At 43.4% G+C, this 24626-nt stretch overlaps 4 protein-coding genes and 1 non-coding gene across 6 annotated transcripts; all 5 read left to right on the plus strand.

The window, feature by feature from the left end:
- Positions 1 to 2450: 2450 nt before the first annotated feature.
- Positions 2451 to 9581, plus strand: LOC146259057 (protein mono-ADP-ribosyltransferase PARP6-like). The gene is made up of 22 exons (XM_084672588.1): positions 2451 to 2700; positions 2829 to 2975; positions 3344 to 3421; positions 3824 to 3918; positions 4070 to 4130; positions 4290 to 4380; positions 4474 to 4540; positions 4683 to 4832; positions 5210 to 5348; positions 5502 to 5633; positions 5908 to 6003; positions 6421 to 6639; positions 6742 to 6807; positions 6942 to 7009; positions 7098 to 7146; positions 7321 to 7433; positions 7538 to 7610; positions 7732 to 7801; positions 7945 to 8024; positions 8134 to 8197; positions 8291 to 8375; positions 8711 to 9581. The coding sequence occupies exons 2-22, from the start codon at positions 2973 to 2975 to the stop codon at positions 8805 to 8807; spliced, it is 1896 nt and encodes a 631-aa protein (XP_084528714.1). The 5' UTR covers positions 2451 to 2700; positions 2829 to 2972; the 3' UTR covers positions 8808 to 9581.
- A 1066-nt stretch (positions 9582 to 10647) lies between these two features.
- On the plus strand, positions 10648 to 11417 carry LOC146259058 (ribonuclease P protein subunit p25-like protein). The gene has a single exon (XM_084671877.1). It carries the CDS (start codon positions 10648 to 10650, stop codon positions 11347 to 11349), a length of 702 nt encoding a protein of 233 aa, XP_084528003.1. The 3' UTR covers positions 11350 to 11417.
- Positions 11418 to 11717: 300 nt separating this feature from the next.
- cox5aa (cytochrome c oxidase subunit 5Aa) lies at positions 11718 to 13881 on the plus strand. The gene is made up of 5 exons (XM_084672604.1): positions 11718 to 11863; positions 12905 to 13021; positions 13276 to 13397; positions 13524 to 13641; positions 13726 to 13881. Exons 1-4 carry the CDS (start codon positions 11791 to 11793, stop codon positions 13635 to 13637), a joined length of 426 nt encoding a protein of 141 aa, XP_084528730.1. The 5' UTR covers positions 11718 to 11790; the 3' UTR covers positions 13638 to 13641; positions 13726 to 13881.
- An 867-nt stretch (positions 13882 to 14748) lies between these two features.
- Positions 14749 to 23961, plus strand: LOC146259060 (AT-rich interactive domain-containing protein 3B-like). Of its 2 annotated transcripts, none has more exons than XM_084672589.1 (9): positions 14749 to 15010; positions 15801 to 16385; positions 19131 to 19208; positions 19316 to 19388; positions 20619 to 20802; positions 21524 to 21774; positions 22108 to 22374; positions 22480 to 22569; positions 22679 to 23961. In XM_084672589.1, exons 1-9 carry the CDS (start codon positions 14984 to 14986, stop codon positions 22816 to 22818), a joined length of 1695 nt encoding a protein of 564 aa, XP_084528715.1. In that variant the 5' UTR covers positions 14749 to 14983; the 3' UTR covers positions 22819 to 23961. The 2 variants fall into 2 exon arrangements, with proteins under 2 accessions (XP_084528715.1, XP_084528716.1); XM_084672590.1 differs by lacking the exon at positions 14749 to 15010 and adding an exon at positions 15234 to 15701.
- LOC146259061 (small nucleolar RNA U109) lies at positions 21152 to 21303 on the plus strand. Its single transcript, XR_014729830.1, has one exon. It is a non-coding gene; the product is annotated as a small nucleolar RNA U109 (small nucleolar RNA).
- Positions 23962 to 24626: the final 665 nt, after the last annotated feature.

The raw sequence follows: 24626 nt of genomic DNA on the forward strand, positions 1-24626 counted from the left end.
TCGTTCAGCAAGTATCATGGTGAAATGAATTTGAGAGTCCAGATCTCTCTTTAGTGTTTAACATGATTTTTTTACAAAAATACATATATGGTTCTCCAGTTCAGCAGCAGGTATATTTTAAGAATTGAGTCCCTTGGCTACCACAGATGGACTGTTACAGGATTCCACATGACATGATGTGTAACATGACAAGAACATTCTGTGCCAGTGGATAGATTTACATGCGCTGCCATTCCTCTCATGGTGACTACGATCCACACGAAAACTGACCACCGGCTGGACCGTTATTCCCAAAGCTGGGCCTCTCTCTTAGTCATATGGTAATATGCATTGCTAGTGTATATTGAAATATATGTGGGTCAGGTCATTGATGCCTTCCAGCCTGAAATGGTTTTACCTATGAACCATAACTGTTTATTCCCATTTCCTCTGAGGGCCTCACAGCTCAAACTTTTCACGCTATGATCTCCATAAACTTTCAAACTAAGCTAAAGAAGAACAATCCAAACTTAGTTGGCTAAATAATGTGGAAATGGCAATGTCCAAACTAGATTCTGTTTATTATTATTATTTAGTTTGTTTGACAAGTGGGTTGTTGATTGTATTTTGTGAAGCCCAACATTTGTTGCAAACCTGTGTATGATTCTACATGTGCAACCTATTTTTTTCCTTGTGGCACAGCACAACAATGTTCATCAGCTTTTTTTATATATACAGTATACTCGAGATGAAAGCTAATAAGTGCAGAATATCGTCTTCAGACAAAACAAATATTTCAGAATTGAGCAAAGAGGTTAACCGTCTCAGCCAGTAGCTTGTTAACTTTCTTCAGTCCAGTTTCCCAGACATGGATCTTGGAAAACGTTTTCAATGGAGATCGTCATTGTTTTGCCTACTTTCAGAATCTGAATCAGAAAGGGATTTATTCTTTAGGACTAGGCTTAATCAATTTCTGGGGAACTAGGCCTTGATGTTTGATGTCTACATTTGTATGAATCTGTAACTGCTTACCCTATCAGAATAACACATTATGGAGAGAAAAAAAGTCGGTGAACAAAGGAAGATGATTGTGATATTGAGTCTGACCAGGAGATTAGACACATTAACACACTTTTACATTTAGTGATGAGACTTTTTTTTGCATTTTCCCGAAGAGAATGTAATTCAATTTATCCGACATTAATCTGTTTCTGTAAATATGAGAATGCAAAAACAAATATACTCAAGGCTGGGGACTGAACTAGTGTTTAATGTGCACACATGGCCTCCTTATTGTAACATTCAACCCTGAGCATGTGCTTGACATATATATAAAATCCATATTTAGTCATAAAAGCAATTTTGATACAATATAGCAGACATTGCTACTGAAGGATACACATCAGTGACAGCTAAGTTTAGCACTCAGTGAAGACGGCTCTTTTACAGTTTGCACTTACCAAAGCAGATGGCATTTGTAACACTCAACAACCTCACTCTCAATCTCTCTAAATATAGTTCAGTTAGGACTGAAGGATTCACTTTGCATTTGATCCTTGATGACATACAATCAAATACACAGTGACAGCTTACAGTACTAACAAGGGGCACAGAAAACACTGTCATTGATTAGACAAGTAAATGCAACCAATAATCCCTAACCCAGGACTAAATGGATTACACAAAAAGGGGGCACTTGCTGAAAAGAGTGTGGGCAGCCTGGCCAGATTTATGCCAGTAGAACATGTCTAATCTGACCTGACTGGATAGCAGCAGGTAACAGGCAACAAGGGTAACTGCTGATTAAGGTCACACTGCATCCGACAGGGGGATTTCAGGCTGATATCCAATCCCAAACATCCATTTGATTTGTTTTCCAGAAACTTGCACAGACAACACAAGTCTCTGTGGATCAGTAGTCTTTGTGAGAAACATTTATCCCTAATCTAGTACACAGTCTACAGTTGCTAATCCTAGGTGCTAAAAATAGTCCTTGATGGTTTGGTGCCTCCTTGTCACAAGCCCGTCTCTTTCAGATTAGGGTGGTATGATACTAATCACGTTTAACAAGCTTGAGCTTGGAGGTGGCATCTGTCTGTCCACGACCCTCGCTTCCCCTTCAGGTGACCCCTCCCCCTGTCTCTGCATGCTGCATATGGAGTTTGGCAAACACAGAGCTGGCTTGCAGAGCTGTATACATCCCTATAAACAACCTCATACAATAGAGAAACATCCAAGTAATTTTGGTTTATTGGCATCACCGACAAAATGTGTAATTTGTTAAGCATGATCTGGTACAGGCATCAAAATGGCAGTTTAGAAAGGTAGTGGTTCAAGAGACCCGTCCCATGCTTCTTATGCCCTTGCCTTTCTCTGGATGTGGGTCAGCTGACCAGCCTCAGTGCTACCTGGAGATGGTCATGTGACCCTGAAGCTCAGGACTGAGCATGTGTGGCTGTCCTGTGTGGTTCAGCAAAACTAGTTGGTGCAGGGAGAGAGCCAAGCACCACAGGCTGACGTACACACAGACAAAGAGTGAGACGCCCTCTGAGAAACTTTGGAGATACAGGGTCGTATGGGATACCTACATATTAGTCCAGCTTTTTTTACTGCATCATCTTAAACAGCTTTTCTTCTTTTTTTGTTGTTTTTGGGGGCTTCTCTGTTCTCATGTCTCAGCAAAAGACAGATTTGGGAGGTACAAATTATCATCTTTAAAAGGTAAGGACGTTAATTGGGTATTTGTTTATTCATGTGTGGTGAGAACAGATATCCAAGTTCAAGGAGACCAGAAATAAACCTGCCATACATTGACATTAATAAATAAATGTCTTCTGACGTTGTTGCAGATGAAATCATCATGGGAGCAGCTGAAGTGGTTAAGGTCATTTATCTTGATCAACATAGCCTGTTGTCTTATGATGTCAATCATAACTGGAATGGCTGGTATAGACCATTGACATTTGTTGAAGAGGTGCAAATGAACTGAGCAAATGGTGAGTTATAAAATCCACAATATTGGCATTTCACCCGAACCCAAATCTCCCCTCTGAATCTATCAATTTATTGGTTAAGGTCACCTCTCTTACATAATTTATTTTGACTGAACTTCCTGAGTTAAAGTAATGTAAATACTGTTTATCTTGGAATGGACAACTAGGCCTCTCTGTAAAATGTCCTTGTCTCCTACTAGGATGGTTTTACAGTCTAGAGTACTATCACTGTGTATTTCAGAAGCAGAGTTGGTGTGCTAGTGACAAAGACATTACGTTATTTTGGCAGACAGACAGGAAGGTTGAGAGGGTATAAGCTGAGGGCACGGTAGATTTAGTGGACCAATCTTTTTCCATTTCACTACCAACAGGATATCGAGTGCCAGGACTGGACAGACAGCCAATCAGATGAAGACAGTGACCTAGAGGAGTTCCGATACGGAATCCAAGTAAAAAGATATTTTCCTGATGTATTGAATTTAAACACTGCCATGGAGTGAGACAAACGTATCCACCTATTGTGTGGGGTATTAGTGTTGCTTTGTGGGGCAGCTAGACAAGGCTAACATATGGCCTGTGCCCGACACACTACCTGATCCTATTGCCTCTTAAGTCAGTTCAAAGCAAAGCTTTCTGTGAGTGATCCACCCTCACACACTTGCACACAGTGCTGCACTCGTACCACAACTAACCCTCTGAAAGGTCTAATAATGGCCCCTTCCCATCTCATGTGTGGGCCGTCTTTCACATTAACTGCTGAGAGTATAATTATAGATGCACCTCCCTGTGGTAACATGTGGTGGACTGATTGGGGCCACCCGTTTGACCGTGTTTGTGTTTTGTATCTGTAGGAGCGCTGTGATGCTGACCAGTATCGTCACCCCCAGCTAGACACTGACTTAGAGGCAGTCAGAGGTCTTTACTCTGACACAGCAGTCTCCGTCAGGTACGAGACAACCTGTCACTCACTTGAACTAGTCTCACAGGAATGTGTCGCATGCCAGGATGCCGTGTTTTTCATTTTAGAATGGCGTTTTGTGGTTTTAATGTCAAGTTCTTGTCGCGGAACGCTTTTTTCTCTTTCTCTTTCCGTCCAGAGAGTATGGGACAATTGACGATGTGGATGTGGACTTGCAAATCGATGTCAGCTTCTTGGAAGTAAGTAAAGCAGGAGTGTTCCACACCATGACGTGGTAGATAAGTCTAATACCCTAGGTGTCCTCTATTGATTAGCGAATAATGTAAGTACACAGGAAATCCACATTTCTTCCACAATGTCCCATGTGTATTGTTTTGGTGCTGACACTGTCTCCCCAGGGGGAAGTGGCCAGGGCCTGGAAGATCCACCCAACAGAACCGATTATTGTCCGTCTACGCTTCTCTCTGTCCCACTACCTCGATGGTCCTGGTGAGCAAAATCTCTCTCTCTCTCTTTCTTTCACATTATCCTGCTTGTTCTAATGTGACTCAGTTAAATCCAAACTAATCCGTTGCACCGCAGCACCTTCAGTGGAGGTTTTCCAACCCTCTAACAGAGATGGCTTCAGCCTTGGACTGCAACTTCAGAAGTGAGCATTCAGTACACCACTATCTGGCAGACATATTAGTTGCTGTCTGACTGATTGGAGAGGATTACACTTATCAAATCAAACAAGAAACTACAATATGTAAGATGGTGTCAAGATTTGACTTGTTGTTCCTCTCCTGCAGGGTCCTCGGCATGTTCATATCTCAACAGTGGAAACGTCTCACTAATGACATCATTACAACCCAGCAGAAGACCAAACATAATTGGTTCAAACCCGGAGGAACTATCAAGAGGTTCCGTGCCAGACTCAACATTTGGTCACCCATGTCCAGGTACACAAATATACCCTCCTCTACTACCTTCCAGTACAAATACATGCCTCACATACCTACTGTACCACCTAGCAGTACATACATGTACCCTACTGTACCACCTAGCAGTACATACATGTACCCTACTGTACTACCTAGCAGTACATACATGTACCCTACTGTACTACCTAGCAGTACACATACCCTTCTCGACTGCTTTTTCTTGGTGGGTTGTGTGGGTTATTTACATTCACATTTAGTCATTTAGCAGACGACTTATAGTAAGTACAGGGACATTCCCCCTGAGGCAAGTAGGGTGAAGTGCCTTGCCCAAGGACACAACGTCATTTGGCACGGCCGGGAATTGATCTGGCAGCTTTTTCATGACTGTGATCCAGGTCAAATACCCAGGAGCAAACGCTGAAGGCGAAGCTACTGGTGCCTGACCTGACAGTGAACCGCCTGATGAATAGAACCATATCCTACACGATCAAAAATCCCAATGGAGAGCTCTTTACTTACACACCCAATGGGAAGGTGAAGCCCAGTCTACACTACACTCACACACTCAATCCCAATCAAGATCAATTTTGTTCCATCGTCTTATTTAACCAGTGATTATTCAGTCAACACATTCTCCAGTGGTTGTTTGAAACCCTCACATCACGTCTGTTTTGTTGCACTCTACAGAGAGTGGTGGTGTCCGCGGTCAAGTCTCCAGCCCATATCAGCACTAAACAACTGTTCGAGCTGCTCTTTTCATCTCAGGCCATTCAGCACTGCAAGGACACCCCGACACTGCAGCACGGCTTCTTAGTTCAGGTAAAGTCTCATTGTAGTATGTTTTACCATAAACCTAGACAACGCACTTTAGTACAAAACTGGGCAACGAACAGCTAACTTCAAAAATCAAATCAAAAAATGGTTCTGTCATGCTTTGAAGGCAATGCAAAACATCAAAGGTTATATCTGTGTTTTAACATACTAAACCAGTTTGATTCAAACGGTTAAATAGCAGTAGTTAAGTTGTTATGGTGTTTTCATACGTGGTACATGTCCAGTTATATTCCACGCTCTCTATCTCTTCTGTTCATAGATAATGAAGTATGCGGAGCAGAGGATCCCAACACTGAATGAGTATTGTGTGGTCTGTGATGAGCGACATGTCTTTCAGAATGGCTCCATGTTAAAGGTACACTGATCCAGGAACACAACGGGTGTGAACAACAGTGCAAGTTTAAAAAAAAAGTAACTTCTTGGCAAATGACACCAAATCTGAACCTGGTTCTTCTTTCGCCTATACCATATCTAACACGTCTGTTAAACCAGTGTGGTCATTAGTAGCATACAATATGTTGATATTTTATCCGTAGTATGATATTGTCTATTGTACATCAATCAGAATATCTGTGTATTTTGTTTAATGTTGTGATTAAGTCTTGATTAATTATGTTTGTACTTGTGTTTTTATTCAGTTTTTAAACTGCGACGAATCAATAAAGTTCATCATTCATTCATTCTGTCATTAATTCTGTCATTCATTCATTCTGTCATTAATTCTGTCATTTATTCATTTATTCATTCATTCATGCTGCCTCTGTTTCTCCAGCCGGCCGTTTGCACCAGGGAGCTGTGTGTGTTTTCCTTCCACACTCTGGGCGTGATGTCTGGGGCTGCTGAGGAGGCGGCCACAGGAGCGGAGGTGGTGGACCTGCTGGTGGGCATGTGCAGGGCAGCGCTCGAGTCCTCACGCAAGAGCATCATCTTTGAGCCGTACCCTTCTGTGGTTGATCCTTGCAACCCTAAGACTCTGGCTTTCAGTCCCAAGGTACTGGGGAAATGTGTGCATTTGAGTTTGAACTGAACTGTTTTCAAATCCCTCAAAACTTCATAAAAAAAACAACTGAATATTACACCATTTTTGTTGCAGAGGAAGAGTTATGAAAGGTTGCAAAAAGCCTTGGACAGCGTCATGTCCATCAGGAAGATGACGCAGGTGACTAAAGTAAACATTTGATCCTACACACCTACCCATATTGTCTATCAATATATAATAAATTATGATTAACATCGAGTTGTTTCTAATGTGATGGATTGGATTTTGTTTTTTCAATGATTATCAATTTTCAGGGTCCCTATTCTGAAATCAAGAAGCAGATGGACAAAACCGATCCCCTTGCACACCCCTTACTGCAGTGGTAAGACAGCAACTCAACCCACATCTCTTAGCATTTCACACTAAGACCGCACACACTCTGACCTGTCTGTTTGTATGTTTGACACCAGGATTATATCAAGCAACAGATCCCATATTGTCAAGCTGCCACTAAACAGGGTATGACAATATAGCAGTTTCTGTGACTAGTCCATAGTTTGTGATTGTGGGCTAACTGATAGCGGCTAGTTCCAGTAACCAGGTTCCTCTAAAAGGGCTATTTGACTTGACCTTGATCCATGTCACTCTTGCCAACAGTAACAGTAACTTGTGTCCCTGTTTGTTGTACAACAGCAGCTGCAGTTCATGCACACACCACATCAGTTCCTGCTCGTCAGCAGTCCACCTGCCAAAGAGGCTCATTTCCAAGCAGCCAGGAAGCTCCATGGCAGCACTTTTGCCTTTCAGTGAGTGAAATTACATTTTACACACACACACACGCACACACACTCACACGCACACACACACACTTTTCGTTGTTCATGATCATTGTCTTGATTTCTCTCCTCAGTGGTTCACACATAGAAAACTGGCACTCCATCCTCAGAAATGGACTGGTTAACGCCTCCTACACAAAGCTACAGGTTTGTTGCAATTTATATAACAGCATTGGGCAAATTAAATGAAGTTATTGTTGGGAATAACTTGGGAATAGTTTACCAAAACATCCATTGGTAAACTTGACTCTCCTCCGTACCATTGAAGCTACATGGAGCTGCATATGGGAAGGGCATCTACTTGAGTCCTATCTCAAGCATATCTTTTGGATATTCAGGTAATGATACCAAAACAGTTTGTTTATACTTAGCAGTCCCAGTTCAGGTTTAACTAATATAATGTTAGTTACGGTCACCCATCCTTATCCCTTGTGTCTAACCGATCTATCCCTGTAACATGATGTTTTGGTCGTATAATCAGGGATGGGTAAAGGTCAACACCAGATTCCCTCCAAAGAAGAGCTGATCAAACACAGTAACCATCTGAACACAGTGGAACAGGTACAGTGTTGCACTTACAAATACTTGAAACAAATACAATTTGAGACAGAATTGTGGCTTATCTCATGGTACTTTTGAATCGTCATAATTTTCCCCTTTGTTCTTTCAGGAATGTTCAGGACAGGCCAGATTTCTCCAGAGCAGAAATTTAAACTGCATAGCACTTTGCGAAGGTAAACGATCTGTTTTCTGCTAGACGTTAACATCATATGATGACAGAGCTGATTAGCTATTGACTATCAATTTGGTGATTTGTGTTCTCTCAGTCATAACATCAAAGGACCTTCTAAGACATGGAAACATCTGGGTATGCCCCACACCGGACCATGTGTGCACGCGCTTCTTTTTTGTGTAAGTACAGCACAGCAGAGAACACAAGCTGAACCTGTGTAGTGACATACACTGTAGTTCTTAAGTCAACATTGGTCTCAACCCAACTCCGACTCTGACCCCTCCAAACAACATATTTACATTGACATTGTAATTTAGCAGACGCTCTTATCCAGAGCGACTTACAGTAAGTACAGGGACATTCCCCCCTGAGGCAAATAGGGTGAAGTGCCTTGCCATTTTGCATGGACGGGAATCAAACCGGCAACCTTCTGAGAATCAGCCCAATTCCCTAACCACTCAGCCATTTGACCCCCTTATTATGACCCCCCCCCCTCCCTATATTTCTCTGATAGGTACGAGAACGGCCAAGTGGGAGATGCTAACATCAACACCCAAGATGTCGAGATCCAAAAGGAGATTTTACAAGTGACTGGGACAAAAAGCTGCTGAGGGGAATGTGGACACTGCCACAAACATCAGAGACCACTGTGGTGTCGAAGATCATATCTAGACTTTAAGATACGGCTGGATTTACCATTTTGATCATCTGTGGCTAGATTTCTCATAGCAATTCATCTCGATCAAAATGTCCTTATTCATTCTGCTCACTCATTGGATTCGATTTTTTTTTACAAAGGAGAACAATTTACAACAATGTTAGATGTGCTCAATTTTGCAGCATTTAACAGTTTTTCCTGAGTGATATCATTCTGAAAAGATACCTTTGGAAAGGTTAATCAAAGCAGGACACAAACAGTTGATCACATGTAGATCTGTGTTACGTGACATTCTGAGAAACTGTCTGGCTTTTTATTGGATTCCTGGATTTTGGATACAGTGGAGATTTTTTTTACCTGAGATTGTGGTCTCTCAATGGTGTGTCATTGATGACATCCGTTTTGCATTTCAAGGAGAGAAGTTTATCCAGAAATATTGGCTGAGTTAAATTGGAGAAGTTTAACTCTGAGATCATGCATTTACAAACGTGAATATGTGAACCCCTATGGATCTCCAGGAGGTTTACCTCCTCTCCTATATATTTTTGTGTACATGGAACTGCCACAGAGCAATTAATTTGACTTGCCTTTAACCTGTTTCACAGTTTCCATGTGATATGTTGTAAGAGTAATCACTCTTGGCACGACTGAATATGTCTGGTGTATCTAAGATGTTTTGTTATGACAATTTCTTATTGTTTTTTTTATTAAAGTTTGTCAGAACCCATTGTTTTCGTTCAATGAGTCTAAATCCACATACACAAGCTTAGTTATCACATCTCCAGAGCACTTCAGCTAAGTCCTTCCTGTGTTCTGCCACATGGGGGCGACATTTACGACAGACATTCTCCTCCAACTTGTGCACATGTTGTACGTGACTCACACAGAGTTCTCCTGTTACATGGTACAGTGAAGTGTGGTCAGTATCCACGAGGGGGTGCCATAGACTCGACGGTCTTCATATTAATATTATTTCATATTATTTCTTACTTATGGGCATTTGTGTTCATGAATTTAATCTAAATTGTGTGTATGTGTGTGTGTGTCTGGATTTAAACATACAGGTAAAAATGTAACGTGTAAAATAGATGTTAATAAAAATGGTTGATCAGGAACAGAGTAGAGACATCGACGAGGCAGCTGTGAGCATCAGATGGATTCAGTGCACTGTTCTAATGCTGCATTTCTGCTTCACAGAACAAGCAATGTCAGCCACTCACTACCTTTCACAGCTAGGACAGATATGCAGTCCCCTAGGGAGGGCAGTTTAAAACAAGCCCAACTTTTTGGGTCATGTATACACAAACGTGTGTGCATAAATCACACAAGTACACAGACATCAACACACACACACACACACACGGGCATTGTTCTCACAGTGTGCTTATAGACATTTTTATAAAAGTGCAATGTTTGTGTTTGTGCCTTTAAGATAATTTTTCATCATTCATTGTACTTGGCTCTCTTTGAACCTCATGTGTTTGGTTGGCAGCAGCTGTTTTCCATATTCATCAGGGTGAGGGACCTCTTTCCTTCACTGTCAGTAAAGAGATTCAAGAGAAGATCCGAACCAAAACTGGAAAGGCAAAAAGTGGATTGTAAAACGGATTAAAAAGCAGATGCATATGCACTTCGGGAAGATATTTTCAAGAATTCAGCGAGGACTCTATACTTTATACAGAGGACAGGAACCCCTCTGAAGAACACAGGATTCAGTATGCTTAAGGTTCAAGTTTCAAGAGAATAGTGGGATCTACAGTGAGAACAGTTGAGCTGGTTGAACAAAAAAAAACATGTCTCTACCTATTAGAGGAGACATCAACCCCATCTCATGCACCTCTACATGCAATATTGCTGACGTCGAAGTCCTTCAGTCTGACCTGTCCACCCCAGCACTCCCATTCTGCCCCTCGGCCCCTCAGCAGTGCCAGAGAGGCTTCAGGAGAATCAGCGTAACCGAGGAGCCCCGCCCCTGCCCGTTCCACGGACGAGCTCAAGGAGTGCTCGAGATGCGGGTGAAAGAGGGAAGCAAGATCCGTAACCTCTTGGGATTTGCCACAGCTCGCATGCGGGGAGATGGAGGGGATGTAGGTCGCGCCGGAGTTAGACAAGTGGTTTTCACAGGGTCGGGTATGGGAGTCACAAAGACGGTCACCTGTGCTGAAATCCTGAAACGTAAACTCGGGGGATTACACCAGCTGTCTAGGGTCTACTTTAAAACAGTAGAGGAAGTCTGGGAAGACGTCGATCGTTGTGGGCCAAGGATGACCATGCAGAAGACTGTTCCTGCCATCAGCATACTGCTTTCTAAAGATCCAATGGATCCGCAGGAGAATGGGTATCAGGCACCTCAACGACCCAAAGCATTTTTAGATGACAGGGAAAGAGAGGGCTCTCCTTTTGCAATAAAGATGACACCTTGCAGGCCCTGTTTACAGCATGTGGCAAAAAGAGTCTGTCTGGAAGACCACTTACCTCAAACTTCCTCAGTGTGATTCAATTTATGAGGAATTGCAAACATATATATGAAGTATGTAATATGCTGATTTTTTTTATATGACTATAGGGCAGTAATATACATATTGTGTGACAAGATAATAATCAAATGTATTTTGACATAACTCTAATCCTGCGTTATTTTATGTTATAATCTTAATCACCCAAATAAATGTGTATATGGAATTTATTTTAGTATTCTGTGTTGACTACTCGGCTTTGTAAGTTTTGTGATTTATTCACATAATTTGATCCTACTTTATAATTAATAATAGACCCAGTCTATAGTAAACTTTCATACTCCACCAGGTTACTCAAGTGAAGTTAAATGTACAGATTTTATAACCACACATATGCGCATGCGCAAGTGTACGCAAGTGGCAATCCAACATCCTGTGCTAGCAAGATAGCCGGCCGCTAGTACCTGCTTGTCCCACATCATGTTCAGAGCCGCCGTCCGATTCTCAGTCTCCGGTGCCCGGAGTTTAACACGGTCACGGCCTGTGTATCAAGGTAAGTGTTAATTAAGTGAGTTATTTGTTTGTTTATTTTTCGTTCGTGGAGTAGGTTCAAGTTTGAGCGGAAATCAGTGAGGTTTTGAGGAAATCCTAACTTGACAAGCTGGATGGCTAGCCTAGCTAACTAGCTTTAGGTAGAACAATCCAGTTTACTAGCTCATTGGTATTATGTATCGCGAGTTGAGTAGCTACAGTGGGTGAGGATAACAACAATTTATTGTGTGATATTTGATATCAGACTTGTGGTGTGCTGAAAATACGTACGTTGGTGTAGCTAAGCGTGTCCTGTCCATTGCTGAAATAGTTAACCAACAGTGTCCTTGCAATGACCCGCTAGTGCTAATATGCTATGCTTTTCGCCATAGAGCTAGCTACCGTAACGTTACAAGCAAGCTAAGGAGCGGTGCAAATATTCTTGTTTACATGGTGATCATCTCCCAAAGCTGAAATGTTAATTGCAGGTGGCTAAGAACAATATTATGGTGGTTAGTACAGTATTGTAATGCTAAGTTGGTTATCAGCAGTCGAAATGTACTTTATATACAGCTAGCTCTAACTACAGTTGTAGTAGCAGTGGATCCTGTAGTATAAACAGAGCAATGCAGTTTAGTATACAATATTACTTATATTTAAGCAGTATCGATGAACCCGGCTTGGTGGGTTATGGAAGTACATACTGGCAAAGAGCCAACTAGACTCAACAACCTTTCCCAGTTTACTTAGCAGCCATACCCTTGACTGTGTGTGTAGACGTACAGCACTCTGCTCTCTGGCCGTATATATCCCTGTAAGACCCGATTTAAAATGTCAACATCACCTTAAGCTCTCCAAAATAACACATTTGTAAATATTATTATTTTTTTACGACGACTTTTACATAACCAATGGGTCCTATTGCAATGCTATTGGATACATTTTGTCTTTCCAAAAATAAGAAATTAACAATTAAAGAGTTAAAGGTAACGTTGTAATTTTACAACAAGGGGTCTTACAGGGATATCAAATGTGTCGTCTGTTTTTCTTTCTCACCCTGTAGCTCCGTTGGCCTCAAGGTGTTACTCTCATGGGAAAGTTGAGACAGATGAAGAGTTTGATGCCCGTTGGGTCACGTATTTCAATAAGACAGACATTGATGCATGGGAATTGAGGAAAGGTAAGCAGAAACATTTTCACAGATGTCACCAAAAATAATAGATTTTTTCCCTAGATTGGTCTATGTGCTTTATTTCAGGTACAGTATTAAATATAGTGTGTTTTAAAAGTTCATAAAAATATAATTACACAGTCGCAAAATGTTTTGCTTATTGGATAGGTTGTGGACACAGACGTAAATTAATCTCAAATAATCAAGACTTCTAAGTAAAAATGTTTCTGATTGTCTCTTCTTTAACTAACATTGTTTTACAGGGATGAACACACTGATTGGGTACGACCTGGTCCCCGAACCAAAAATTATTGACGCAGCTCTGCGGGCCTGTCGAAGGTTAGATGATTTGGCTAGTGCAATTCGGATTTTGGAGGCTGTGAAAGTAAGTTTGTTAACAATATTTACTATTGTGACAGCATTTTTCATTATTATTATTCCTATTTTAAGTAAATACTGTAAATAACCTTGGTCAGAGCATTCTCCTTACTCTTAAATGATTGTCTCACAGGACAAATCTGGCCCTCACAAAGAAATCTATCCATACCTGATTCAAGAACTGCGCCCAACTCTGGATGAGCTTGGGATTTCCACACCTGAAGAGCTCGGCATTGACAAATTATAGAAGGGTAGGTATGAATGCTCACTGCCTGTTTTTAATTTCCAAAGACAATTACCAACCAGTCTAACCTTTTTCTGAATGTTTCTTCCAGTTTTCTGACAGCGGTTGATGTCATTGGGAAATGGGAGCTCTGTACTTGTTATTGCTTCGTTTAATCCTGTGTGTGGTATTTAATTTTGACTTTATTAAGTTCTTATGCTTGTAAACTATTGATGGACCTAATAAAGAAAATTATCTGTGTTGAAAACGTGTCAAAAAAAATCTGGTTTCCAACCTTTGGTGGAGTCACATTTAATGTTTTTTTAACTTTAATTATCTTAAGCATTACTTACTGTGACTGTACCGTACTTGAATTAACTGTGGTAGTACTTGTAAAACGCACTGTCTACATTCTTTTGTCAGTTGAACGAATTTAAATGGCAAAAAAGAGTGTAATTATGTCAGACCACCAGAGAGCAGAATGGAGCCTTTCATTGAAAAGTCTGTGTATTTGTGTACAACCTCTAGTTGCGTCGTCTTAAGAATGTATTTTTATGTTAAAATAGCCTTAAGTGATAAAGAAATTAATCAATATTCGACAGTTAACTGTTTACCCTGTGTTTGAACTACAATGTCATATGAGTAACATTTCAGACAGTAGGCTACAGTTATTTGTGGTTTTGGTTAATGGAAGTCTATGCAGACCTTCCAAAATTCCATAGTAGGCCGAGGTTTAATTTGAATTTACTCCTAAATTGCTTTCATGGCGTAGCCCAATAGCCTTTCGCACCATTTGTTAGTTGTAAAACTTAAGCGGCGCCAAATGGCGAACATTATTTACATGTTTCTAATGATTTCACAATACTAATGGGGAGTAGCTATTAATCATAAGGTTGCCGGTTCAACTCCCGGCCGTGCAATGTGACGTTGTGTCCTTGGGCAAGGCACTGCACCTTACTTGCCACGGGGGAATGTCCCTGCACTTAGGCTACTGTAAGTTGCTCTGGATAAGAGCGTCTGTTAAATGACTAAATGTAAATGTACGAGTATCGCCGTGAATTGCACAGGGTAAGGTCAACTAAGTTTCAAGTCTGGGCGGGTCTTCGTGTAGCCTACAATTTGGGGGGTGGGGTATTCTGTAAAGATCAGGCTAGGGATGTTTGAGTTTCTATACGCTGTGGCCAGGGTAGGTGAGGCGGCTGGGCAGAGCTGTTTACTGCCCTCGCCAGTTTTAATCACCAAGGTTCTGAGATATTTTTGGTATCGCTTTTATGTTTGATTTAATTATCTGTGGAGAGATATGATCGTGTAAATAGATTTTCAACAAGCAACAGGAAGGCATTGGAAAAGGTGTGACTGGAAGTGGTCTAATGATGGACAACTCAAAGGCTGAAATGGTAAGTTCGGCGTTTAACATGTGGAAGTGATCTTATCAAGTAATTGTCACTTTTCAACTATTGGCTACATTGCAATTAAATTTAAAAAAATAAAGCGCATCTTAAAGTATGTACTGGATTATTAGATCATTTTAAAATTGTCATTGTAGCCTACTTTGCAGATAATTTGGGACTTGTGTGTAGCTAAGTGGCCCGAGATACTTCCGACTAGCTTTGAAACAATGAGTCGTTTTATTATATTACATTTCTGTTATTATTTCCAATTTTAAACAGCCCATATCCCTTTCGGCCAATTTGCCGGGGTTTCAATTATAAATCAAGCTCTCAAATGAACCTAAATTTGACCTGCTCGGGCACGTGTAGGTCAGAGCTTGCCAACGAAGAAAGATTCCAACTGGATCAATTTGAATTTATTTACTGTAGTAGGCCTACGTCCTACTACTGTTTCTGCGGTTTAAATCTTTACCAGGTTGTTTGAGCACATTCAAGTAAAACGTTGTAATGCACAGTTGTATTATTATAACAAAGGATACGTTATTGCCCTATTAGGAGCGTATCACAGTGCGCTTTCTGTGATCCTGAAGTCACAAATAAGTTGTAGCTACGATTTGGCTCTGCTGTGCCGCCATTTTATTTCTAAGTTAACGCATACAGCTGTTGCTGTCTGAGAAGGCTAGGCCTAGAGTTTACGGTAAGACTTGTCTTGAGGGTCAATTTATTTATGATTTAGCTCCACCTATTTGACGTGTATATGACATAACATATGTCTTGTTAAATCTTATTCCTGCAGGATAGTTTGGGAGCAGGGTGCAATGGGAGTCCAGTTGGCGTTCGACTTGGGGCAGTGATGGAACATCTCCAGAGGCAGCAAGAAGCCAAACTGCAGTTGGAACGTGAGGAGAAGCACCTTCGTCAAGCCCAGCTCGCGTTTGCCAAGCATGTGGCTGCAGCAAGAGTCTCAGGTGCCCCACTTGACTCGTCTTTCCGAGGAAAGAGCATCGAGAGGACACAAACAGATCAGCAGCAGACTGCCGATCGCCACCAGAGCAGGGCGGGTGTAGGTTATGAGAACGAAGACGACGAACAAGGCTCTGGCGGGGAAGATGATGGAGAGGATGAAGACATGGATGACGAGGAGCACAGTGAGGGCGAAGATGCTCTGGCACTCAACTTAAAGAAGCCCCCACTCCAACAAAAGCCTATTTTTTCTTTTACTCCCTTTTCAACATCACTTCCCACTGATCAGCTAGCCACTTCACCTCCGATGACTTTCAAACAAGAACGCGAGGAAAAGGAGCTTTCTCCCATGGACCAGCATTCATTCACATCACCCAATGGACTTACTGACTGGAGTTTTGATGAGCAATTCAAGCAAGTAAGTTGGTACAGTATTGGTGATCATTGTGACCCTGTTACTATATTGGCATACCATTGGCGTCCGTCAAATGCGCCAATCATTCAAGATGTTTTTTTCGAACCATCTACAACCAAGGGATGTTTTTTGCCATTCTTTCAAACTAGCGGGTCAGACAGACTTATTATAAAAATAATAGTTGCATCAAATGGCATGCAGATGCAAATGGCAGAGATGGAAAGAAATGTAACATAATTCTCTCCCCCCCCCCCCCCTCCGGCTATTGTATGAGATTTCCATCCCACTCTCATTACATTGTTGACCTGCTCCTGTTGGGGGTGGAGGTCTTATCTTTGGCACGCTGCTCCTGAGGGGGCCTCCTGTTGTGAAGGAAGATGTGTCCTTTGGCAGGGGGCCAACTGCAGCAGGGCTTATTTCAGCTGCACTTCCCACCTCAGACTTTTCTTCACCTCGTGTGGCTTTTCGGAGAAAGCCTTCTTGGCCGGGCTCAGTGGCGCTGGCACCGGTCCAATCCTTCCGTGTCGGAAGTGAACTCTGAAACAGCTGTTTGAGATGTAATAGGGGTGAGGATGACGTACAGAACTGAAGTGATGTCGTGTTCTAGTGTAGATTATAGCACTCTGGCTGCATGTTGTGCATGGTATGCAGATTTCAAACTTTACCTACTGACTCAAATTTGATAGGGGAGTGGTTTTGCTTTGATACCATTCTGTACAAAGGATGGCATCAAGACTGACCTAACTTGGGTGTGTAATATTCTCTTTCATAGGTAAACAAGATGAAGTGATCTTTCATAGTATTATAAACATTTAAAAGTGTGTGCTTTTAGTCTTAAAAGCATAGGAAAAGGTTTAACCTATACTTTCCTGACCCTTGTCTTTTCATGAGTTGTTAAACATTTGTCTGTATGCTAGCCCAGCCTTTTTAATAAGCATGGGTCCTCCTTTTTAAGTAAACCAGATTCAATTAATTCTGAAGCGTCTTGCAGTTACACGGGGCAAGGTTTCATCAATGGACACTCCATTGCCGTCTCCAGGCAACGGTTTATGGCGGCAGACCCTGGCACAGCTGCAAGTGATCAATTTACAATTTTGTAGTGTGTTTTCGCAGTGTGTTATTTCAAGTGATTTGGTTTTTTAGTTTGCCTGGGTAGTTGACAAGAATTACCTGTGTGGGTACAAACAATAGCAAGAGCGTTATGATAACACCAAGATGGTTTACACTTTTGCTTTCCGTTTCTCTTGGAATCTTCTTCAGATTCACTATCCAATGTTGACAACTACAAGCTATAATAGGCTCTTTAAAAATCGAAAGAATTAACATGGTGTGATAATGTTGATGGTATTGCAAAGGATCTAGATGGAAACCACGGGATGCATCCGATAGACGCCTGGATCGAGTCAACTTACAGCCTGAAACACAGCATGGGGCCAGATACATTTTCACTCGGACAGGAAAATAGAGGCCAAATAATTCAATTTGGATTAAAGATTTGCCCCCTCCTGTGGCAGTGTCTCTGGGTCAGAGTTACAGCTGCTTGCAAAGTATCCAAATGAAATTAACCTTATGATTACACCCCCCCCCCCCAAAAAAAAAAAAGAAAAAAAGAAAAAAAAACCTCAGTACTCATAATGTACGGTAAGATCTGCTTTTTTTAAGTGACAGTTGAGTCTAAATGTAGATTAGTCCTTTTTTTTCTTGGGATTGAAGGTATTACCAGAGTTGGATGACCTATGATATTTGAGCATTCTACATTCTTAGATGTAGAAGTAGCAATTAGGGGGGCTCTTTGTCAAGAGATCCACAGTAGGTCTCTGCCTCACCAATGAGGGGGAGGGGGTTTATTATTTTCGCTTGATGACTGAGGGACGAGCCATGTTGATCTCCCTCCACTGTCAATAGCTGCTGGGGAGATGGGCTGCCATTATTCAAATTGCTTTGTCGAAGCAATGGGTCAACAGATGTATTCTCAGGGGCACTGTAGGGTGTTTGCAATTGATTGCAATTCGGCCAGAACAATTGAACGCAACGCCCTGAAAATACGCCGGAAAAAAATAGTGGTAGATTGCCTAGACTACTTTTTTGAACCGTTTTTTCTTTTTACTAAACTATCTGCCGTCATGGCTCTCGGATCAGTGCTGACCCAGACACAATACATCCCAGTGTGCTTTTCCACACGGCTGCACAGCTTCGTGGGTCCCCCTCTGTCCTCAGTTACATTCTTGGTCCTCTCAACTGTCAGATAGGATATGGACTGGTGGGGGGTGGAGGAGAGATGAGTGTCATATGAAGGGGCCTAACAAGCAGGGCCCCTTTCTTTAACCCTTCATTCTAGCATGCTATGCCTTAGATGACCACTGGCCAACCCTCCCCAGATGCAACGCTGGAGACTCTTAGCATATCGCCAACCCCCCCCCCCCCCCCCCCTCCAGGCTGGTATTCACACTTGGGAAGAGAACAGGTTTTTTCGACATTGGGGGTGGAACGAGTCCTAGTGTCCTTCGGCCCAAACTGGATGTCTTTTAATCAATCCTTGCAGCTGTATAAAGGAACACAGTCACACAGAGGTCACCCTCTGCAAATAAATGCAAGACCCCTCCTCCCTCTCTTTCTTTCCTAATGGCGTTCCTGATATCTTTGCAGCTGTTGGCTGATTTCGGCCAGAGGGTTTAGGCCTTGATCACAGTGTACCTAGCGACATGGCTGTTTCATTGAGTGTTCTTTTCCTTTGCTGTTTGTTTCTAGAAAGGTAGCATGAGCTGGGCAGAGGAGAATGAAGAGCAGAGCCGTGCCAGAGCTGAGCCGTCCAGAGACTTTGCCAAGGTAACGGAGACGCGACGCGTTGTTGAGGCAACAGCAGCTAAATACTGGTTGTACCTGTATTTTACCAGTATTTACCTCCCGAGTTCACAGTTGGTTTCTACCCACAGCTTTACGAATTGGACGGTGACCCAAACCGCAAGGAGTTCCTGGATGAGTTGTTCATCTTCATGCAGAAAAGAGGTAAACGTGGTGTTTCTTTACAGTCCCAAAATCCACTCCAGCGTCATCAACCTTCTTCCAAGCGTAAGAAGCAATCAGCCACACTGTCGTTTCATCAGGTGGATGTCTCCAGCATGCAGAACACCATTTTCAGTTTGGGCTGTTAGAACAGTTGCCTCAAGCTTGAACGCTATAAAAATGCCAAGTGCAATCGCCCCCCCCCAACCCAGATTTGCTCCTTCATTTGTGTGTGTGTGCGTCTGTGTTGGCAGTGTTGCGAGGGTGGATTAGGAGGCCCCACTTGTCTAGCTAAGGATGATGGATGACTGTGTCTCACCCAGGGCCTCTGCTTCAACACAGGAAGAGAGACGAGACAAGACTAGCGGCCCTTCATACACAGTTCACTACTCCTCATGGGGGGGGGGGGGGGGGCTAACGTTTTTTTATGGCGGGTTAGCCCCTGGGAACAACAGGTGTCATAAATATGATCGCGACCATTTGTGGTGAATGCAGCGTCCTTGTTTTCACATCACAGTGTGACGCAGACTGCAGTATTGTTTGTGACAATAGGCCACGGTTCACCTAGAGGGTTTGTTGCTCTGCGGAGCTTCTGAATAGATGTTGTGGAGTTGCCATGGTTGACGGTAAATAGCAGACCCTGCACCTCCCCCCTCCCCAGCATTAGCAGAGACCTCCCTTCAAGATGTCAGCCTTTCCTAACCCACCCCCGAGTCGTAGACATTTCCAAATCCAAAGCCATGTGTGTTGCACAAATGTCCAAAGGAAGAAGTAATCTCTCGTCACAGCAACTGTTGTTTGAGGCCCTTCCTCATAAATTGGATTTATTTCAAGGTAGGATTGGTACCATAAGCTGTCACTCCTTGAATTGACAAGCCATGCTGTGTCTAAAGCTGACCCACGCCTTGCAGTGCAGCCAATGACAGAGAGGGGGGCTGGATTAACCCCCCCGCCACCCACCCAATCTGCTTTAAGGAGCTTCATTAGAGGGGCCTATCCATACAGATTAGAATTCTAGCCCCATGTTAACCTAATGACACATTGTGCCATTTATCATGCAGGCACTAATAGTATGCCAGCTGCTTGTTCACCTGCTATTTCACCTTCCAATCGTTTTTCAGATAACGAAGAAATACATTTTGGACCTCCATTTCCTCCATTTAATCAGTCAGCCATCTTGGTTGTGTGGTTGCTCAGTGGCCCCTCTGATGTGCTGCCGCTGTCTTCTCCCAGGCACCCCGGTCAACCGCATCCCCATCATGGCCAAGCAGGTGCTGGATCTGTACAAGCTCTACAAGCTGGTGACGGAGAAGGGAGGCCTGGTGGAGGTCATCAACAAGAAGATCTGGAGGGAGATCACTAAGGGCCTCAACCTACCCACCTCCATCACCAGCGCAGCCTTCACCCTCCGCACACAGTCAGTTCTCTTCTTATTCACCGTTTTAGCGTCGGTTATATATTCGTTTTCGAGGAGCGACCCGGTGACTGAGCAGGCAGAGCGCGTACCTCATGGGCTGAGGCCCCGACACAGCGGGCCAGGTTTGATTCCGTCTCGGGGCCATTTCTGCACGACTTCCCCTCTCTCACCTACGATTCCAGACTACATTCTGTGACCAAAACATATTCTAATCGTATTTAATAGAATAATATATCATTTTCCCATTTTAGTTTGAATTCTATCAGAGGTCAGATGGCTGAGTGTATAAGGAATCGGTCTATTAATCCGAAGGTTGCTGGGTCGATTCCCGGCCAATGACTTGATTGACTTGCATGCTCTGTGACCTCCTCGGATGGTCGTGGCCCCTCTCAGTGTTGGGATGCGGGTGTTTCAGGCATGCTAGAGGAAACCACTTGGAGTTAACAGGGCCACCAGTCTCTCGAGAACAGACTGAGTCGGTAGTATAAAACTCCAACAGTCCCTAGTTAATGCTCTCTGGATGAACCGCTGACTGCTTGTTGCTCGTGTGCGGTAGATCCAAAGACAGAAATAGTGCGCGAGTGTGGATGTCTCTGCTCACAGCGTGTCTTCATCTCGCACGTCTAATTTAAGTCTTCTTCTAGTATGGATAGATAGATAGATAAGAGTGTGTATGTAAATATTTGGATGTACAGTATCTGTTCCCTCGTGGTCCATGCAGGTATATGAAGTACCTGTACCCGTTTGAGTGTGACAAGAAGGGCCTGAGCTCCCCGGGCGAGCTGCAGGCCGCCATCGACGGGAACCGGCGCGAGGGCCGGCGGGCCAGCTTCAACAGCAGCCTGTTCCACTACTCGCCATCGCAGGCCTCGGCCCCCCACTCCCTCCTCTCCTCGCCCAAGATCCACACGCACTCCTCCGGACACAACGGCCTGCACTCGTCCCCCAGCCAGGCCCTGAAGAGGAGAGCAGGTTTGTGGCCCGTCCTGTCGAGGACAGGAAGCGTGGAACACTCTGGGAGGGTTGCTTGCCTATTGACGTTGAGGTTATTATATCAAATGAGTCTGTTTTTAGGCCTGGCATGCATGGCATCTGTGATATCAGCAGTTCCCCCCACAAGTGTGCGCACCGCGTGACTAAATGCAACATCGGCGTTCAGGTCAATGCGCCCTCTGCTGTCGTAAATGCATTACGACAACCAGGAAGTCCATGTGACAGCGGGGCCAAGTCGTCCAAGGACGCCGTCCTTCATCGGATGACAGGAGTTGAATCAAAGTCTCCCTCTCTCCCCTTGTGCCTCCTCAGATGACGCGAGTGGCATGCTGCCCAGCAGGCTCCCCATGGCGCTGGGGCTGGGGCAGCAGCAGATGGCCCAGGCTGCCACCCTGGAACACCTGAGGGAGAGGCTGGAGAGGGCCGCGGGGGGCGAGGGGCCAGACAGGAAGATGGCCCGGCTGGCAGAGGAGCAGCAGCGTCTGATCCAGCAGGCCTTCCAGCAGAACCTGCTGGCCATGGCCTCTCACTTCAACCCTGTGAAGCAGCCAGCAGCAGCAGCAGCCAACAACGACCATGGTCAGTACCCTGCCATGGTGCGGCGCAATGCTGCACGTAATGGAGATGGAAACTGGAGTGGTGGTTTATGCAGGTTATTAAAATTGTCCTTCCTCTTACCCCCAGAGAGCAAACAAGATCTGTCTCTGAGTATTTCCACCAACGGGGCTGCTAGCATCAGTGTGTCAGTGGAGGTGAACGGCACTCTTTACTCAGGTGGGTCATCTTTGTTCTCTCTACATGGGTTTGTTGTCTCCATGGTGACCCCACACAAGCACACACACACACAAACACACACAAACACATTTATCGATCTGCTCTCTAGGAATGCTGTATGCCCAGAAGTCCTCTGCAGCCTCGTTGGTGTCCATGACAACAGCTGGTCAGAGTGGGTTTGGCAGCATGTCGTCGACTCACAGCCCGACCTCCTCCTCATCTCCCTTATCCTCAAAGGGTCCCAACTGACTGCATCACTTCTCTCAGCTGAGGTGGATCTGTCAGAATGCATCCAACAGCTAGATACATCACCCAAATTCTAACGTGGAAAAGCATCAATTCCCTTCCCTTGCCATGCAACTCCTGCTTGACGACGATATTCTTGGTCGCACCCACGAGTCGCGCACAGTGGTCCGTCACGTTGTGTGTTACAGGTGAACACTTTTTTTTGTGTTTGTCTTTCATTTTCCTGATGTCAACTGTGAATTCAAACCGACTTTGGTATTTGTGAATTTCTTCCTCATTAACTGTTTGTATTAGCATTAGTCATATCAAGATGGTCTGTAGACTTGATTTTAATTTCTTTATGAAAATATTTAGAATTGGAATGAAGAAATGGTAAAGGAGTCTTGTACAAATGCAGCTTTTAAGACAGTAACTCTGTATGATAGTTAACAGCCAGCCCAACTGTAGAGTTGGGTTGGTATCTACCTCCTCCGTGGACCAATGAATACAGAATATCACTTGTTTACATGTTCGTCTCTAGCAATAAGACAAAATCATCTGTTTTTGTAACCATTTTGTGTCCATGCATATTTATGGAAAACCCTAAAAAACAAGCCTTGGATAAATTTTGCTGCAGTTCAGAAGGGGGCGAGATGTTTATAATCAATCAACTTCTTACCTCATTTGCTTTTCCATGTTTTGGGAAAGGGTCTTTCTCAGGAATGTCTGTTAGGCCAAGACAGATTCCCTGATTACAGTGGCTGTTCATTCTGTTCCAAAACACATCCACACCTTTTGTGTTTTCAAAAAAAAAAAAAAAATCTTTGCATTGATCTGAAGAATATCAGAGGGACGTTCAACCAGGTCTACCTCACTTTCTAACAAAGAGTTGCTTGTGTTCTAATTTAGTAGTTTAGTTTCATTTTTAGACAGAGTGTTTGAATCACTGCAGAAAGCATATGGCCTGTCCTTATTTAATACTGCTGTATGCAATCAGAGAATCAATATCCTGTGCACCTCTCACACTACCCAGAATGCCTTGGGAGGGCTACAGCCAACAACCAAAGACCTGTTTTGTATTGTAGGAAACAAGTCGTCTTTTTGATAATCACCCAATGTATTTCCTATGTGGACATTGCCTTGAGGAAATAAAATCAGATGTGAAAACCTGTATTAAAGCCTGTTTTTTTTTTTTGGGGGGGGGGGGGGCATCAATTCTTGATCAAGTGATGTGTGCATTAAACTTACAAAGCCAGATGGTGGTGCTAGTGCCCTCTTGTTAGAGACTATCCTGGAAAACAGTGCATTGTTGTATTTTTCTGTCTGCTATTTGTAATCATTCAAATTTTCTAAAAATGTGTGTCATTGATGTGACAGCATTGGAATGTTTTAATAATTTGCAGAATGAGCAAAAGTCCTGTTCTAAGTTAAATGGATTGATGGTGAGTGCACAGAGGAGAATGAGTGTGTACGTTTAACCGTGGATAGAGAAGAGTTTATCCCTGAACTCTGGTTTCTACTAGACGGATGACGGAGGATGAACTAATGGAAGAGACAGCTTGTGTGGTGGGGGGAGGGCGTAAGGGTTTTCACTGTTGTGGAAGTGGATGTGCACCAGTGACTGCTGGACGGACATCTGGAGCACAGGAGCGGCGGGAGGTGGAGCGGCAGGAGGTGGAGCGGCAGGAGGTAGGAGGTATCAGGAGCTGTGTCTCCGCCCACGGCCCCCCGCCTTCTCACAGAACAACCACTGATGGTGTTAGCAGGTGGAGCCCTTCTGGATAGTTCTCAGTAGATAGAACATATCCTTTCCCAGCGTTCAGAGAACAGTC

This window comes from Hypomesus nipponensis, chromosome 14 (genome assembly GCF_054491055.1).
Source record: "Hypomesus nipponensis isolate SF chromosome 14, ASM5449105v1, whole genome shotgun sequence".
Lineage (NCBI taxonomy): Eukaryota > Metazoa > Chordata > Actinopteri > Osmeriformes > Osmeridae > Hypomesus > Hypomesus nipponensis.